The 16,923-nt window shown below is 42.5% G+C and overlaps 1 protein-coding gene across 4 annotated transcripts in view; it reads right to left on the bottom strand.

Moving 5' to 3' along the window:
- Window positions 1-16,923, bottom strand: part of thoc2 (THO complex 2) — a 71,465-nt gene that overhangs the window by 36,945 nt on the left and 17,597 nt on the right. For all 4 annotated transcript variants that reach the window (XR_007138233.1, XM_047802041.1, XM_047802040.1 and 1 more), the window contains exons 7-15: window positions 15,079-15,212; window positions 14,502-14,662; window positions 11,951-12,043; window positions 11,416-11,571; window positions 9,602-9,774; window positions 8,860-9,055; window positions 6,688-6,726; window positions 5,841-5,971; window positions 4,551-4,652 (exon numbers count right to left, since the gene is read on the bottom strand). Coding sequence is in view for 3 of the 4 variants with exons in the window: in XM_047802041.1 (XP_047657997.1) it covers window positions 4,551-4,652; window positions 5,841-5,971; window positions 6,688-6,726; window positions 8,860-9,055; window positions 9,602-9,774; window positions 11,416-11,571; window positions 11,951-12,043; window positions 14,502-14,662; window positions 15,079-15,212 (1,185 nt within the window). In the remaining variant the exon portion in view is untranslated. The remainder of the gene's footprint in view (window positions 1-4,550; window positions 4,653-5,840; window positions 5,972-6,687; window positions 6,727-8,859; window positions 9,056-9,601; window positions 9,775-11,415; window positions 11,572-11,950; window positions 12,044-14,501; window positions 14,663-15,078; window positions 15,213-16,923) is intronic.

The raw sequence follows: 16,923 nt of genomic DNA on the forward strand, positions 1-16,923 counted from the left end.
AGATTACACATTAGACATTTTAACTGACCTCGATGATCGAGTATATTCATGATGCTTCACAACTGCCTGTTCATTTTTCCATCAAGTCAGCCATCTTAATACCGATTATTCCCCAAACGTCACATAACGATGCAGTGACCAGAATGAGGGAGACGCTCCAGGATGTTCGAGTCCCTTGGCAGAGCGAGGCCGCTTTAATGAACGTGTGCTGTGAAAGAAAACGGCTCTAGCACATTTGATGAGCCGCTCTAGCACGTCTGATGAGGCGCTCCTGCTCGCTGCAGCACACGCCCACGCTGCGGGCTTGAAGGGAATTTAATTGGGATGTGTGTGAAGCTAGGCAAGCTCTGCTCTTAAGGCCTGTGAGATCGCTGGGAATCGAGTGGCAACTGAATTAATGAGGAAACCTGGTGCCATGGTCAAAAACAGACATATAAAAAAAGAAAAAGAAAGAAAGAAAGACGGTGTAAAGGAGATGGTCAGTGGTGAGCAAAGAGAGAGAGAAAGAGGTAGTAGGGAGTCAAGCAGACAAGCAGCAGTTGTTCATCCTTTAACTGCACTAGTGAGCCTAAGTGAGGGGTTTGCTCAGGCTTCGGAGCACAATAAGCAAGCTGTAATGACGCATCTTGGTTTACGGGGAAAAGATGGATAAAGACGCTCTATTTAAAAAGTGCACGTGTGTGTGTGTGTGTGTGTGTGGGTGGTTGAATACACACGTGAAGGAGGCTTTTGTACGAGTGCAGCACGCTGAGAATTTAGCTTGAACAAACTCAGAAATATAAAGAGAAGAGAATATTGGGATTCAGTCTCCCGCAGAATGGATTCCATCATTAAGATCTAATGGCTACTCTGTGCGTGCGTGCGTGCGTGCGTGCGTGTGTGTCTGTGTGTGTGTGAGAGTGTGTGTGTGTCTGTGTGTGTGTGTGAGTGTGTGTGTGTACGCACACGCTCCCTGGCATTTATTAATCCTAAAGAATCAACAGCAGTGCTTCATTTCTGCTTCAGTGCATACAGTGATCCTCTGCAGCACTGTCACAGTCTCACACACTCCACTGCTCCATCTCGCTCCCTCTTTCTTTCCCTCTCTCCCTCTCTCTCTCACACACACACAAGCACGCACGATAGCCCTGTCTTATCATATCTTTCTCCACACCCATTACTTGTACATTACTGATATTACCTCTAGCGTGCTGAATAAAGAAACTCTCTACACACTCCCCAAAAGTTAGAGTGGCATTAAGTGTCATTCAGCTGTAGCGTGAAACGCAGCAGGAGCGATCGTCTTCTCTACCTAATGGACCGAGGCTGCATTAAATACACAAAATATGCATACAGCCTTCCCTGTTGTGCGTGTAAATGTGTACTGGTGAGATACCTAAATAGTAGCAAAGAACTCCCAACAACCTCCAACAAGTTTGATAGGGTGCAGAATAAAAAAGCACCACAAGATAATCAATACAAAATAAAAAAACAAACAAAAAAAAAAACAGTTTTCGCATCTTTCTAGTGCAATGTGTTCTGCAAGGTAATGACCACAATGGGCACTGCTGATGTCATGGCGTCAGATATCACGGCACACCTCGAGTGGTCTTGTGCGGTCTGTGGCTGGTTTGGGGGTCACAGAGGGAATGTACACAATGGTAGGAAAGTGGTTTTAAAAGTTAGAGACGGATCTTAAAAGAAAGAGAATGATTTAAATGCTTCGTAAGACGAATTGATTAAATATTATGTAATTTTCCAAACAGCTGGCGTTTTGCTATAAAAGGGGTCCTTGGCTCCAGTCCCGTGGACCCCCTGCCCAGCACAGTGTGATGTTTTCCTTACTCTCAACACATCTGGCCCACCTCATTAACAGCTTAATAACTAGCTGATCAGTTGGATCAGGTGTGTAGGGAAAACAAGCTGTGCAGGGCAGGCGGTCCACAGGACCGGAGTCAAGAACCCTTACTCTATAATAACGTATGCTGTAATGATTTACGAGCTCATTATCTGTTGTCACGTCCGAGTCTGGATCCTCTCAATGTTTCTTCCTCGCCATGTTGCTAATTAAGGATCTACGTTTCCGTTTGGGTTTCTGTAAAGCTGTTTTGTGACAATATCTAATGTTAAAAAGCTGTAGAAAGAAATCAGGCTCAAGTCGAATGAAATAATACATTTTCAAAACCGAAATGAATGGAAAGATACAGCGTCTAATCGCGATGAAGTGGATAATTCTGCAACCATCAGGCGTGTGGGTTTCAATGGCCTAATAATAACCGGGCTGAATTTCGGGAAGAAATAAACAACAGTTTATGCTACTTGAGGGAGCTGTTGTGAATTAGCCTTGATCGTGTTAGCCCACAGAAGCCCACTTTCATCAAGAGATTGAATACTTGCATTCTTGCTTACACAGAAAGATTGAGCTGCTTTAGTCAGAGGTTAGTTGGCGACGTAACAGAAATGACAACGGACACCCAGGAGCAGAGCAATCTCTGTTAGCCAGCGTTTCTCCAGTCACAGCAGAGCTGTCAGGATAACTGATGGACTCTCCTTTCATATTTCTCGTCCAGAGAGCGAGAGCCATCAGGTCCGGTGGGGATGACGCATGAAAAGGGCACAAGAGGTGGATGTTTGAGAGCGTGACAGAAACAAGACTTGATCCCCATCATTGCACAGGCATTGTGAGCATCGCTGCACTGCACCAAACTTGTAGGATCTCTCCATCACATTTGTCCTGACTGTCAACACTTCGTAGCCTAAAAACCAGTATTCAATGGAGGGGCACGGTTACAAGACTTTGGTTATGTTCGGTATCGCTTGATCTAAATCGCTGCCTGTTCTGATGCGTTTTAAACATAGGCAAAAACTAGGGCGTGTTCGACTAGGGCCGTTCAACAAGGTCCCAGCTTCAGCATGTACTGTAATAACTAGTGCTTCTGTGGCAAAACCAATAACATCCCCTTTAAAATCCACAGTTCTCGTCTCACTCCTAGAATCACTAAAGGTAACGGAGTGAGAAGCAGCAGCATTTGGAACACACAGTCATTTTGCCTGCACACCAGACTGATGTCTCATGGGAAACACAGACTGCCAACTCTGATTAAAACTAACGGCAAACCACAGACAAGGACAAATAAGCAAAATAAAGAAAGTGTACAGCAGAAAAAGCGGTTTGTCTGTGTATTCTAGCTGAGCACATACTGTACTGTGTGTGTGTGTGTATATATATATATATCTTAATTTTTTACTATATTAATTCTTTTTTCTCCTTATGTTTAACTTCTGTTCTATGTTTATGTTCTGTAAAGCTGCTTTGAGACGAAGCCCATTGTAAAAAGCGCTATACAAGTAAACTTGAATTGAAGTGTGTGTGTGTGTGTGTGTGTGTGTGTGTGTGTGTGTGTGTGTGTGTGTGTGTGTGTGTGTGTAAAAATCTGTGATGGCAAATGGCATCTAGAAGATGAAGAAAAATTATAAAATAAAAGTAAAGAAGAAAAGCAGAATAGGTGGAAAGTATAACAAAGAAAAAAGTGATGAAAAATGAAGAAAGAGCAGAAGAAAGCAGAAATAAGAGCAGAAGAAAGAGCTAGATAAAGGACAGATGAACACGCAGGAAAAGATTACTTCCTACGCTAGGTAAAGGTGAATCTTTACATACTGTACACAGTTTGACTTTAAGATGATGGAAACTGGAAACACGGCTTTGCTGGTCACGAACGTCCAACATCAAGAGCGTTTAAAACTAATGATGCTGAGAGAAGCTGCTCGTGTCCAAATGTCAGGTGTGTACACACACACAGAGACGCACAAGTAGACGCCCAAGGAGACGCGCACTCTGAGAAACCCTCACACACACCCCAACCACATTCTCTCACACACACACACCCCCCACCTCCACCTCTCTCTCTCACACACACACCCCCCACTCTCTCACACATTCACACACACCAACCACACTCTCTCTCACCCCCCCACTCTCTCACACATTCACACACACACACACACACACACCCTAACCACATACACACACACACACCCTCTCTCTCACACACACACCAACCATTTTCTGGCTGTTCTGACAACTTAAACCCCAACGTTTTCGTAACTCTTTCGGTTCGGACACCAAAGTTTGCACTCATTTACCGTGACCGTGTTTCATTGCTCAGCCTTCACTTACCAAACATGACTTCAAGCCATTTGAAGAGAGGAGGCAGGACCTGATGCAGCAATTCCACAAAGCAGCTGCTTCATTAAAAAAAAACCTCATCAAATACGCACAGGGGACAGGAGTAATAACTCTTTTACCCACACACACACACACACACACACACACACACACACACACACACAAAGAGCAAGGTAAACACTTTTAAAGGAAGTGCAGCATTAAGATGGCACTAAGTGGCATACATTCAGGGTTGCCTTGCAGTGGCAGAGCTGAAAAGCACGGTGTCGTCATGTATTCCCCGCTTGCACCCACTTATCGCTCATTACGCTCAGGGTTGTTTGATTAGGATGATTAATGGTGCTTTTTAAGAGGTGCAAAAGTGCATTATGGGAATTCAGCTTACTTCATGATGTACTTGGCTCGGTCCACTGTCTGGGCCTTCACCTTCACCAGCAGCGGGTGGCTACTGTACGTCTCGTTTTTCCACTGCCCATAGAGCCGATACCTTGTGGGGTGGGGGGGGGGGGGGTGGGGGGGGGAGGAAAGCGCACATCTGCATATGAGATATATATATGTATATATGAAACACCTTTATGACATGAAGGATTACAGGAGAATGAACAGACTGGTTGATCTGACAGGACGTATAGACTGACACAAAGAATACACTTCACAGCTGTGGTGAGCAAAAAAGTCTCTCAGGGGACACATCAATCCATGAAAAATGCATCAAGTTTCATGCCGGTCAGCCAAGAACAGGACAATCAGGAGCACAGACTCACACATACTGGACAGGAAAAGACAAGGAGATTTTCTTTTCTCTAATCTTTAGCTGTCCAGTATGTGTGAGCCTGTGTTTCTGATAGCTTCAGATTCCTGTTCTTGGCTGACAGAAGTGGAACCTGATGTGTTTTTCTGCAGCTGCAGCTGCTCCACTTCAAGGTTCAAAGTTTTGTCTCGGCTGAAACACTTTTCAGCTCACGACGGCTGTAAAGAGCGAGCGAGTTCGATCCTTCCTGACAGGAAGTAATATTTACGTGAGTATTTTCAAGAGTGAGACTAAGCAGAGTTAAATAAGCAGAGCTAAATTGAATTCTGATACACGCATGTCTACGGTGCTTGTTAGAAACATTGCAGACGGATCAATACGTTAGTATTAAGTAGTATAAAGCTAATGTGTGCTGGGCTTTTGTGGTAAACTACTCACTTTTTTTCTCTCTCTGCCTGTTAGGAGTCTTGTTAGCAGAGTGTTTAAGCTTGCTTACTATATACAACTGATCCAAAATGAACAGAAGCACATGCACAGGCTGTAATCTGGTATATTTCAGGTGTTACAGCTGATAATGTTTTAAAGCCACGATTCGACCAAATGCGCTTTATAAATGGTGTTTTATATTCAAGGGAAGCTTCTGAAATGTGTGGGAGATGAGAACGAGAGCAGGGCAGTAGGAGAAAATGAATAAATAAAATGGAAATCAATGTGAAACAGGTTACCGTGACAACCCTGTTGTGAACAGTCTCACACACAGGCCGAGAGGCGGGTCATCGGGGGAGGTAATGTAATCAGATGGAGATATTTTCCTACGTGGTGTTATAATTCGGCCAGCCGTAGCTAGGAATGAACCCGTAAGACATGCTCTAGCTTTTCAAACGGAAAAATTATGTAGCTGCGAGTGCATTCAGACTCTAGTACCTGTGCTGGTAGGGGAAGAGCTTAAAGAAGCCCCAGATCTCCTCTGACATGCAGGCGTTGCAGTCCATGAGCGTGAGTGAAGGCAGCAGCACCTGGTCAGCTATGCTGAGGAAACAGCTGAGCAGTGTGTCCTGAGAGCCACAGACAAAGAGAGAGATTAGAGAAGGAGGGGTGTGGGGGTGGGTGGGTGTGTGTGTTCGGCTCTTTTAAAGTACACGCTGTCCGTCCCATGTGTATGGTTTACATGTACATCTGCTTATTTTGCCTCAGTGCTTCACATCTGCGTGCAGAGATCATGCGCAGCTGCGACCCACGGCCTTTTCAAACAGACTACTGCGCTTTTATTTACAGCTTGCTTTAACAGGAGACATTTCAGTCGCATCAGGATCCCGGTTGGATAGCACAGCCATGTGTCATTTTCTCAAAGCCTATATGCACTGTGTATTTTAAAGCGATCGGGCACGAGACGTGCAGCAGAAGCAATCCTGCCAGAATCAAAAGGCAAATATGAAAATGGGATTTTGGCTGTGTTTAATGCAGCTGTGTGCTAGGAACTAAGTCAAGCCAGCTTGGTGTGTGTGTGTGTGTGTGTGTGTGTGTGTGTGTGTGTGTGTGTGTGTGTGTGTGTGTGGGTGGGTGGCATACACATCATGATAGTGTGTGATCACAGCGTGTTAAACATGATCGAGTTCATTCTGCTGGAAGCTTTGTTCAAATGCGCCACTTTCTCCCCTTAGAAACTTGTGGCTCGAGCTCTACAATTCTGCTTGATTTCATCGAAACGACCACAGTGCCTTTGTTTCCCCGCTACATGCTTCATAAGTTACTTTTATGTCCCATGACTCACCATTTTCTCCTTGGCATCTTGCTTGCTTTCACTTTGGTACTATCAGGCAGAGAGGAAGGGCCGAGGGGAGGGAGGAAGGGGGCAGAGAGAGAGAGAGAGAGAGAGAGAGAGAGAGAGAGAGAGATCATTCAAATGCAAATCAATAAAGACTTACAGCACTACATACCTACTGATTCTGCTGAGTTACACAAGAGCGCACTTTGTGCTACACTGAAACAAGCCTAATTATACAGAGCAGCTCAGAGTCTCACGCTGGAATGCCAATGCCGGTATTGACCACCGACCGAGGCGGTGCTTCTACACGGATTTCAGACCCATCTGGGTGAAGAACTGCGCTATTCTTATCACAGGGTGCTGGTGAATTCTCGATTCTTCTGAAGGTGTTGCTAAACTCTACCGCAGCTCTGACAGCTGTTCCAGCTGTAAAGCAAATCGCAGGGCTATATTAAGGCGCTCGTTCTAATACCCTATCGTTTCTATAGTAACAGCTATTTCCCAGGGACCCCTATGGCAGCTGTTCCACATAACCTGAGGCTAATAATAAATGGATTTAAAAAAAAAAGACAGACATTTCAAGAGTCAGCGCTTTGTACAAGTGTCGCAGTGATAGAAAGATAAAAAAAAACAGTGGAGAGAAAGACTGGTGCAGAGACCACTGTTTACAGCTTCAGTGATGATGTGGACTAACTTGTTCTGTGGATGCTGCACCACATAAGGTGTAACTACAAATGGCCAAAAAGCCATTAAATGAAGAAATTAATTGTTGAGCTCAGGGGTTGATCTTTTTCCTGTCCTGAAGTGACTTTGATGGATTATATGATTAGTCTTAAAGCGCTAATATAAGAAGAAAAAGGAAGGAAAAAAAAAAGCCTATAGAGCAAAAACTCCTCCTGCTTCACTGTTGGTCTGTGTAATAACAATATGCTCAACAGCAGCAGTTATGTAGGCACGTAAACAATTAATAGGGCCATTAGCGTGCCGGAGCTTAGCGATTAGCAATAGGGCACAGTGACAATAAGGGGAATGCTAGTAAACAAACGTGCCTGTCATAACGCGCGCCACAGCGATAAATTACTAGTGCGGCCAGCACCAAAAACAGATTAACCCCTAATTACTCACCAGTAAAAGCTGGATATAGTGCAGGTAAATAAAGCATGTCAGGAGCTTTTATAGCAAGCGAAATTGACTAGTGAAAGTGACAGTTTGTGCACACAGATGGTTAAAATAAAATAAAATAAAAAAAACTCGGATTAGACTCTTGGTAGCAGCTGTGATGAAACCCTGATGTTCTCCTCACAACCTCCAGTACTTCCCACAGACAATGTGGACTTGAAACAATGCAAATAAAAAAATTTAAAAAATATGACCTTTAGCGCCATTTATCCCATCTTATTTGATCTGTTTACAGATTTCTGTTTCTCTCAATTGACCTTTATCTCTATTTACTGATTTAATGCTGTTTGGGGGTTTTGTGCTGTTGTTGGTTAATTGGTAAAAATCCAACAGACATATTAGTTACAAAAAAAATAAAGCTATTTAGCTTGGAGAAAAAAAAACACACAGTAGCTCAAAGGTAATGGCTGTATTAATGCCTGAGAGTTTGTTCCTGCGTGTTGACTGTGGTCTGGTAACATTTTAGAAAAACATAAAAATAAAATAAAACACTATTTCAAGTGTTTCTCTCAGAACTGCAACAGAATAAGACCAGTTCAAGCTTGAAAAACAAAACAACAAAACCAAGAAATCTGCTGAAGGGCATTACGTTGAACTTCAAAAATAAATGACACAAAAAATTCTTGTTGAATTTGACAACATTCGGGAGATTTTTACTTGCCGAGATAGCGCTGACGTTTAAAGCAGAAATTCTTGCAGCGAGGAGCGCCGTCTAGTGTGTGTATATGATTAAGATTCCTCTGAACATAATTAATAACTGAGCTATTATTAATATATTAGGCTCATTAAATGATCTCCTGATTATTTATTAAACACACCGTACATAATGTACCAAGCGGAAAGTAAATGATATTTCGGTCGGATTAAGAGCGGGGCAGCGAAAACTAAGTGTGAATTGTCTGACCGCTTGCCACGTTAAGCCGTGTGAATGTACAGTGAGAATATGCTCTGCTTTGTGTGAGTCCCTGCTAATTCCACACCACTCTTCAACACAGTTACCTCTTTCATGAAGCTCTTGCCCAGACGCACGATCTTGGCGAAAAGGATGGGATCGTGGGAGAGGTGCGGGCCCAGGTAGCCCAGCATGGTGAACACGTCTTTGGAGAGATCCTCGAAGCTCTCGACAGGAGGAGGAGCTTGTCTGTTCCTCAGCATCTTCAACACGCCGCCTTTAGCACCTTTAGGAATCGCGGCCCTGTGATGACAACTCGAATGAGCGTGTGGATGCATGACAGACATCGAGGTTTAGGATATATTAAGCTGTAGGGTTACGTGGGGTTTAACGCGGAGTTATTTACATCTAAACCCGATGACAAATTGTCAGATTATTATAAAGCATTATTATACAAAACATAGAAGTTACAACATGTCTCAATCACTGGATTCAAGCAACATGCACAAAGCACCTTCGATTTTGCACCAAAAAAACGGATTAAATACCAACTTTCTCTCTCTCGCTCTGTGTGTGTGCTCTTACATAATTAAGTGAGTCACATTCATAAATTGTTATTTTGTATTGATGTATCCAGGTTTTTTCCAAATAAAGGCTTGATTCACCTACTACACGTGTGTGTGTGTGTGTGTGTGTGTGTGTGTGTGTGTGTGTGTGTGTGTGTGTGCTCTTACATAATTAAGTACGTCACATTCATAAATTGTTATTTTGTATTGATGTATCCAGGTTTTTTCAAAATAAAGGCTTGATTCAGCTACTACACGTGTGTGTGTGTGTGTGTGTGTGTACCTGCGGTACAGAGGCTCCACGATGAGGTGCAGCAGTTGGCACAGTGCTACAGCTATGGATTTATGCGAGGTGGCGTAGAAGGGTGGCATCTGCTCCATGATGCTCTGTGCATGTTGCCAGTCTCCGATCTGCAGCAGAGCCTCGAGCAAGCCCAGTTTCTGGTTATTGGGAGGCTGGGACGAGAAATAAAAGAAAAAGAGGTGAAGACAGGAGCTACTCCTTTACAAATGGCTGTGTCCTGTGAGCATAAGTAAGTGCTGAGGACTGATTTATGGTTAAGAGATTCTTTTTTTAAGATGCCGTTTACTTCCTCAAAGAGAAACGGAGGCTGTGAAGTACGGACCTCACACGGCGCTCAGACAAATGCACATACTGTGCAATAAGCAGTAGTCTACCTGGGCCCTGGAGACTCTGGGCTAAATAAACGCAATCGAAAGCTCTACTCGTCAATCGCCGTGAGGCAAGGAGCCAATCTATTCGGAGCACGCACCGCTGAAACAAGAACAGCAACGACCTACCGCAGAACAATTAACTTGGGCAACATGGTGGCTGAAGAGCACTGCAGGCATTGATTATCCCAGCCTGTTCTGTAAAGCTTAAACCTGGTGCTCACGCTAGCATGCTGAGGGCACGCAGACGAAGCGGCGAGCCCCAGTGCGTGCGAGCGTGTATCGGTCTGTGTTTGTGCAGATGTGGATTTGATCGCACGCTGGTCCTGTCTCACGTGTTTAACGAGGTGCTGCTCTGCACCGGCGGGGACGCTCCGTCCCTGCGGTCGCTCGCTGCACCACGGCCCTGACTGATGAAGGGCAGAAGAAGCCGCTGACTCTAAATCCTTTAATTAAGGAAGTCGGGGATTAAACTGCTGTTACAGCGAGGTATTAAATGTTAGTTTTGCATTGTGTCTTCTCAATCCTCAGGAGGAGGGAGCAGTTATTCAGGGGATTGCAGGTGCACCGTTTTTGTTTTTAATTATATGAACAACAAGAAAACAAAAATTCCTTTCGGGAACCTGCTCTCGCCCCTTTAAGGATACCTGAGAGATGCAGTGAAGCTCTTTTCAGGTCCTGAGATGACCTCTGAAGCTCAAATACTGATTTACTCAGATTTCACAAACATCATACATGTATCGGAGCCGCAATTACCGGGGTCCAGGCACTTTGGGAACGTTAAGTACACCCACAAAAGGATTGTGTATTGTTTAGCAAGCATGTAAACTGGACAAAGACAATGACACACAAGTAAATTTAGGACAAATTATACAGACGTTAGAAGCAAAAATAAGCATTTATCCATAGCTCACAGGTAGCACTGTTCTGAAACTGCTCATTAGTGTCAATACGCCAAAGTGCTCTGGACCCTCGCATAGTTTGTTTTTCCAAAAAATTCAAAATGGCGGAACGTTCTTCACGATGGAAATGAAATCGGAGATGTCCTTCTTGCTCGTCTTGAGCCAAATATTCCACTGATACAAGACAAGAACGTGACAAAAGATGTCAAAAGTTAAAGCCATGGTCATTTTTTTGTAGTTATGATCGCTGTAGCGCCACCACGTGGCTGATCAGGGAAAAATCACTTACCATCCCAGCAGGACATTAATAAGAATGTAGATGTGATGTAAGCCTAGTGCACACTTTCACAAAAATACACCCATATATGTGCTTGTGTTCATACAAAAAACTGCCTCCGTCAATAATACATCACATACAAGCGAGTGCTGGCAAAAACCCCCCAGCTTTCTCTGTGAAGTGAATCGAGGCAGATTATCAGGACGGTAAGAACACTGGGGCCAGCAGAACAGAGCCAGCCGGTACCTTTTCATTCTTTTCCTCATCTTTGTCCCTCTCCTTCTCTTTGTCATCGCTCTTCTCCGACGGCACCACCACCATGGTGAGCTTACGGGCGATCTGCTTGGCCTCCAGGATCTCCCTTTTGTGCTCTTCCACGATGCTGGAGTCCAGCGGGAACAGCTAGAGCAACAAAACGTAAATAAGGACCGAAGCTTGGGGTCTGGAAATAATCCTTATTATATTCATCATCAGAAATTCACCATGAAGGACAAGTCTGAGATTGTTTATGCTTCGTTAGAGAAAAGACGGACATTGTTATATACTTTGTTAGAAGATAATTATTCACACACACTAATTGATTTGTTTAAAACATTCATTCATTCACCAGGCTTTCAACAAGATCACACTTAACTGTGCTTAGTATTCTTTTAAGGATGCAACAAATCCTGTATCCTGTTATAATAAATTGCTGCTTTTTTGCTCCTTGTCTAACATTTACAAAAGGACATCTGCATGTTGTTTGGATTAAAAGATAAAGAGACAGAAAGCAGTTACGCACATGGACGTAGAGATCCTCCCGGGCGATTAGATTGTGCTGGAGTAGGGCAGCGGCAATGTGGTACAGAGACGATGGTGTTTCTCCGTTTGGTTCCTGAGGAGAAAACAAGGCATGTTCATGCGCAGCAGGTATAAAAGCCATCATATTTACTACACTATATGTCACTTCAGTATGTTTCTTAACAAAAAAAAAAAAACAATCTGTCCGGTAAGATGAAAATAACACCTCTGGGGCAGTACAAACTTTACAACATGACTGCTACAGAGAAGTCTCCAGGCACGGCACACTTCAGTTTTTGTCCTGTTTTGGTTGCTGCAGCTGAGCTGAAGCTTTTGCTCCAGACCTCATTTTAATCCTTCGGTCAGGCCTCGAAAAGATCTTCACGAACTTCCTAATGAAGTCATTAAACAGCCGTTTTAATGGTAAACCCTTGGAAGTGGCTTTTGCTGTCTGACAGCAGCTTTGTTAAAACTAGCAGAGGGACGGAGACTTCGGGGTTTTATTACGAGACGGTCCTATAACCTGCTGGCAAATGCAAAATTGTGCCAAACAAGTGAATTACTACTGATCAATATTCTACATTTTTTTTTTGCCCAAAAAACATAAATGCTTGCTTTTGTTGCAGATCTTTTGTGCTTTTTTTTGTGTACTTAAACAGGTGAAACTGCAAGCACAGGATACTCCAGCATTACTCGGTACGAAACTGTGAAAACCTTTGAACGATTGCAAGCTCCTCCGAATTTGCTTAATATTTCCTTAAGTCCCGCAATCACAAAATCCTGGACGTATAAATAAACGTCTCTGTATGCACCGTATCGTTCTTATACCCGATAAGAAACTACAGAATTGTCACTGCTTTCATGGCAGTACAGCGCTCTTCTTTACTCATGTTAGCGCTGACTAAAAGCCTATTTAAATTACGCCACGCGTGTGTATAAATCAAAGGAATGACCGTCTCAGCACGATGAGTTGATTTTTGTTTGCTCTATAAATGAGGCTGAAAATTTTGTACGGATTGGAGATGTGGACCTCAATTCAACAGCATCGTCAGCTCTGTTCAGTGCAGGAAAATTGATGACACGCTTCCTAAAAGCACTTGGTCACTTACACACAATCCACATGAATTAATGAATGAAGCCTGTTGGTGGTGCTTGTGTGTGTGTGTGTGTGTGCAGTGGTGGCGGGTTGGGTGGTTCATACTTTTCAGCTCTATTTATAAAAATAAAAAAAAAAGTTAAATAAATAAAATCCCTGCTTGTGCTTGTAAAAGCAACAGAACAATGAGCTCCATGGAGCCAGAATTTCCATCTGAAACCTTTCCCACTGGATCCACCGGTGACAGAATAAAGGAAAAATTTCTTTCTTGGTACTTTGACTCCTTTAAATCTGTTGCACGTGTAAACACTAAGGCTTCCACAGCCCTGTATGGACTGGACTAGTTTTGATCCTGAACATGGAGTAACATATATCAGGATTTTATGCCGGGTTCGACTGAGGTGTGTAATGTAGTCAGGATTAGGATCAATGCCAGGAATAAACCATAAACATCTCCTCAACTGGGAATTCCTCCTCAGAAATGACAAGAAAACAAAATATCAACCGAGTGCACATAACATCAAGTCCTCACACATCTGTGATCAAGTCTCACTTCATTCGTTTTACACCAAACGTTTCAAGGATTTCTTTTACAACAGAAATCCCTGAACCCAAAATGTGTGATTTAACACTGCACACTTTCTGTGCTACGATAGCACACACGCTTTACTCAAAATACTCCCGCTCAGAGTTCTCCCAGAGATCTGCACTCTTTTTTTTTTTTTTTTACCCCATAGACTTTCTTCCCTTTCCCATCTGTAGAGAACACTATTTTTATTGCAATTTAATTTACTGTATGGTTGTATAACGTGCGATGCGACGGCTTTGCCGCGATAAAATTCTCAATCATTTTGATAAAGTGTGAAAAGTTCAAAGAATTAAGCGTCAAGACGCTTCGGCAAAATTCCCAAGAGTTTGGAAACATTCCGTTATATCCTGTGAGGAAAAAACGTTTGCCCTTTTCCATTCGAAACTAGTATGAAAACAAACAGAAATAAAATCTTTATATTGTTCGTAAATACCTGTAAGAGAAGTGACAGCTGTACTCGTACTTCATGAACATAACTCAAAGAAAATCAGTAGAGCTGTAGAGTAAAACTAACTAAATAAAAATAAATAATTTAAAAATAATAAATAAAAATAAATAAATAAAAAGCTCCACCAAATACTGTATTTCGAAAATATTTCCGTGACCAGAAAAAAAAACTTCCTTGAGAAACTAATTAAAGTCATGTGACTGACCGGAGTAGGTGTAGCTAATAAACATATGTGCAGCAGAACAAATGTGTGTATTCCCATTTTGGAGATTTTCCCACAAGTCTTATATCCCTTACAAACAGATTAGAATTCCTACAGGTGTCGGTGACATGTCTGGCAAAATCTCTCTGCTTATGTGTGGCTTTTCTGCAGTGTAAAGGACAGTGTAGTTGTTGCTGCTTCAAAACAGCAAGCTCACCTGATGGAATTTGAACTTGAAGCCCAGGATGTGGCACAGCGTCTGGTGCTCACACATGTACGACTTGATCAGAGGGATGAAGAACTCGTCCTGGTCCGAACGGCACTCGTACACTTCCAAAATGATGTCCAACACGCGGTTTGGGTCCAAGTTGAAACATCCTGCGCAGATAAAAGATGCACTTGACTGAAAATGCTAAGATGTGGATGAGCTAATGTCATTTGTGGGAAAACGTTGTTCTGACAAATCTGTACTGACGAATGCAGAAGACACCGGCAGCCCGAATCCGTCAAGTTCTGCCGAGTAACCGACAGCTCACAGCGATGGAAGTAATAACATTACAAAGTTGCAGCAACACACTGAATTAGTGGCTGTATCACTGAGTGTTTCTCATAGGGACAGATTACTTCTGCTTATGATTTTGTAATTACTGCAGGTCACGGCCTCTATTACAGGCCAGGGAGAAATTTATTACCGATCGATGGGAGTGAAGATACATGAGGTTCGAGAAAATACACGGCAGTGAAAACCAAGTGGAGCTGAAGGGTCGAGTGGCATGTAATAAAGAGCTCGGTACCTATTAGAGACTTGATGCTCTCCAGAACAAGATGGCTGGTGATGTTTCCTGAGAGATCCTGGCCCAGCTCCGTCACTAGCTTGGCGTAGCCTTCGTTCTCCTCACGCAACAAGTTGAACTTCTGCTGTTTATAACTGCAAAGAAAGGCGCAGAGGGATTAAGAGGGTGACAGCAGCGCAGATCTATTTTACTTATTTATTTATTTCAGACAGATAATAAAGAAACCAATAACAGATCTCGTGGTAACGACATCCAACTATCCTCAGGAAGCTGGGTCTGTCTGTTCACTAAATAAAGAAAACAGGACAGGCCATGCCATTATATGAGGTTTAGAATTTTCAGTATGTTCAGCAGTCCTTTCTTCCTGACATGATAAGTCCACGAGTCCGATTCTTTACGAAGGAAAAACAATTTGTTGGTTTCTAGTTCTGTTTAACGTTGTGTAATGCCATCACTTTCATTCCAGGAGCTTTAAACTGTCATTTCTACAGCAGTCTCTCTTATTCCTCTCTTCCACCACCATGACTTTCCCATATAAGAAAATGTAAAGAAACAAAGTGTTTAAACTTGAAGGGAGTATGTAAACTGTCTAACAGAATCGATACCATGTGAGGACAAGCACTTTAATATAAACCTATAACTTTCGTTTATAGAAAGTGAATCAACAGCTTCTGACCAATCAGCTTGCAGAACTCGACAGCACTGTGGTATTGATTGCAATTCCAGGTTAAGTGACAGGTTAAGTTTATAAAAAATCTACAATAACCTGTAGCAGCTGCACAGTTTGCCTTCTTTGTGTGGTCGGCTACACAAACGGAGCGGACGTTTTTATCCCACACGTGTGTACTGCCTCTACAACAGCACTGTAGGGCGCTTCAGTGGCTCTTTACTGTAGTCTACTTTCAGACTGTGCAATAAACCAAATATTCATTACAAAAGCATCAAATATAAAACAGCACTGACCGCCATATTGGTGAAGTTTGTTTCCCAGTAGTGAGGCCACAACATGGTCTTTTTTGCTCGAGTGAGAGTTCATATGCTCTGTTTAGGCCAGGGGTATTCGATTACAATTCAAATAGGTCCAGTTACTAAAATTTCCTCCCAGCAAAGGTCCGAATCTTATATTGTCACTTAAAATTGTGTACCCTCATGTTAATAAAATCAATAACGCACATACATTTCTATATAATTTATTGTTAAATTTCAAGTGTTTTCAAAGTCTGAACTTGTATGGCACATGAATGGAAAACAATCCTGTAGTTGTCTTTACTACATGTCAAGTAACAGACAACAGACACTAAATTTCTTCTGAATAAAATAAATAAAAAGTGCAAACACAGCTTCGAGCAGCCTGAACTTAGGGCCTATATTTCAAGTAATGTAAAACATTCAGAATCTTTTGAATAAAATAAAAGAGCTTTTAATCTTTAAGAAAAAAATTAAACAGAAGACTTTTGAGTTGCCCCTTTTTTAAACATTAACTACATTAATAACACAGGAACCTTTTCAAAAGAACATTTCAGGTAAAATAGAACAGGGCAGAATTTACTGAATAAAAGAAAAGTGCAGAGCTTTGAGCAGCTCCCTTTTTCCTCTCTCTCCTTTCCTCCTCTCCTTACTCCCTTTCCATCTTCTGTTCCTAGTGAGAGAAATGGACATGTAACTGTCCTGCCAGCAGTTTGAATTTTAATTGTCCTGCCAGCGTAATTAGGTGCATTACTGCCACCTTCTGCTCTGGAGTATGGAACAGAAACAATCTGTTTTTGGCTTGGCTTTTGATGACGCTCCTGTCATAATAATTAGATTAACTGTGTATGAACGAAATATTTATCTTTTTATTAATAT

This window comes from Tachysurus fulvidraco, chromosome 17 (assembly GCF_022655615.1).
Source record: "Tachysurus fulvidraco isolate hzauxx_2018 chromosome 17, HZAU_PFXX_2.0, whole genome shotgun sequence".
Taxonomy (NCBI): Eukaryota; Metazoa; Chordata; class Actinopteri; order Siluriformes; family Bagridae; genus Tachysurus; species Tachysurus fulvidraco.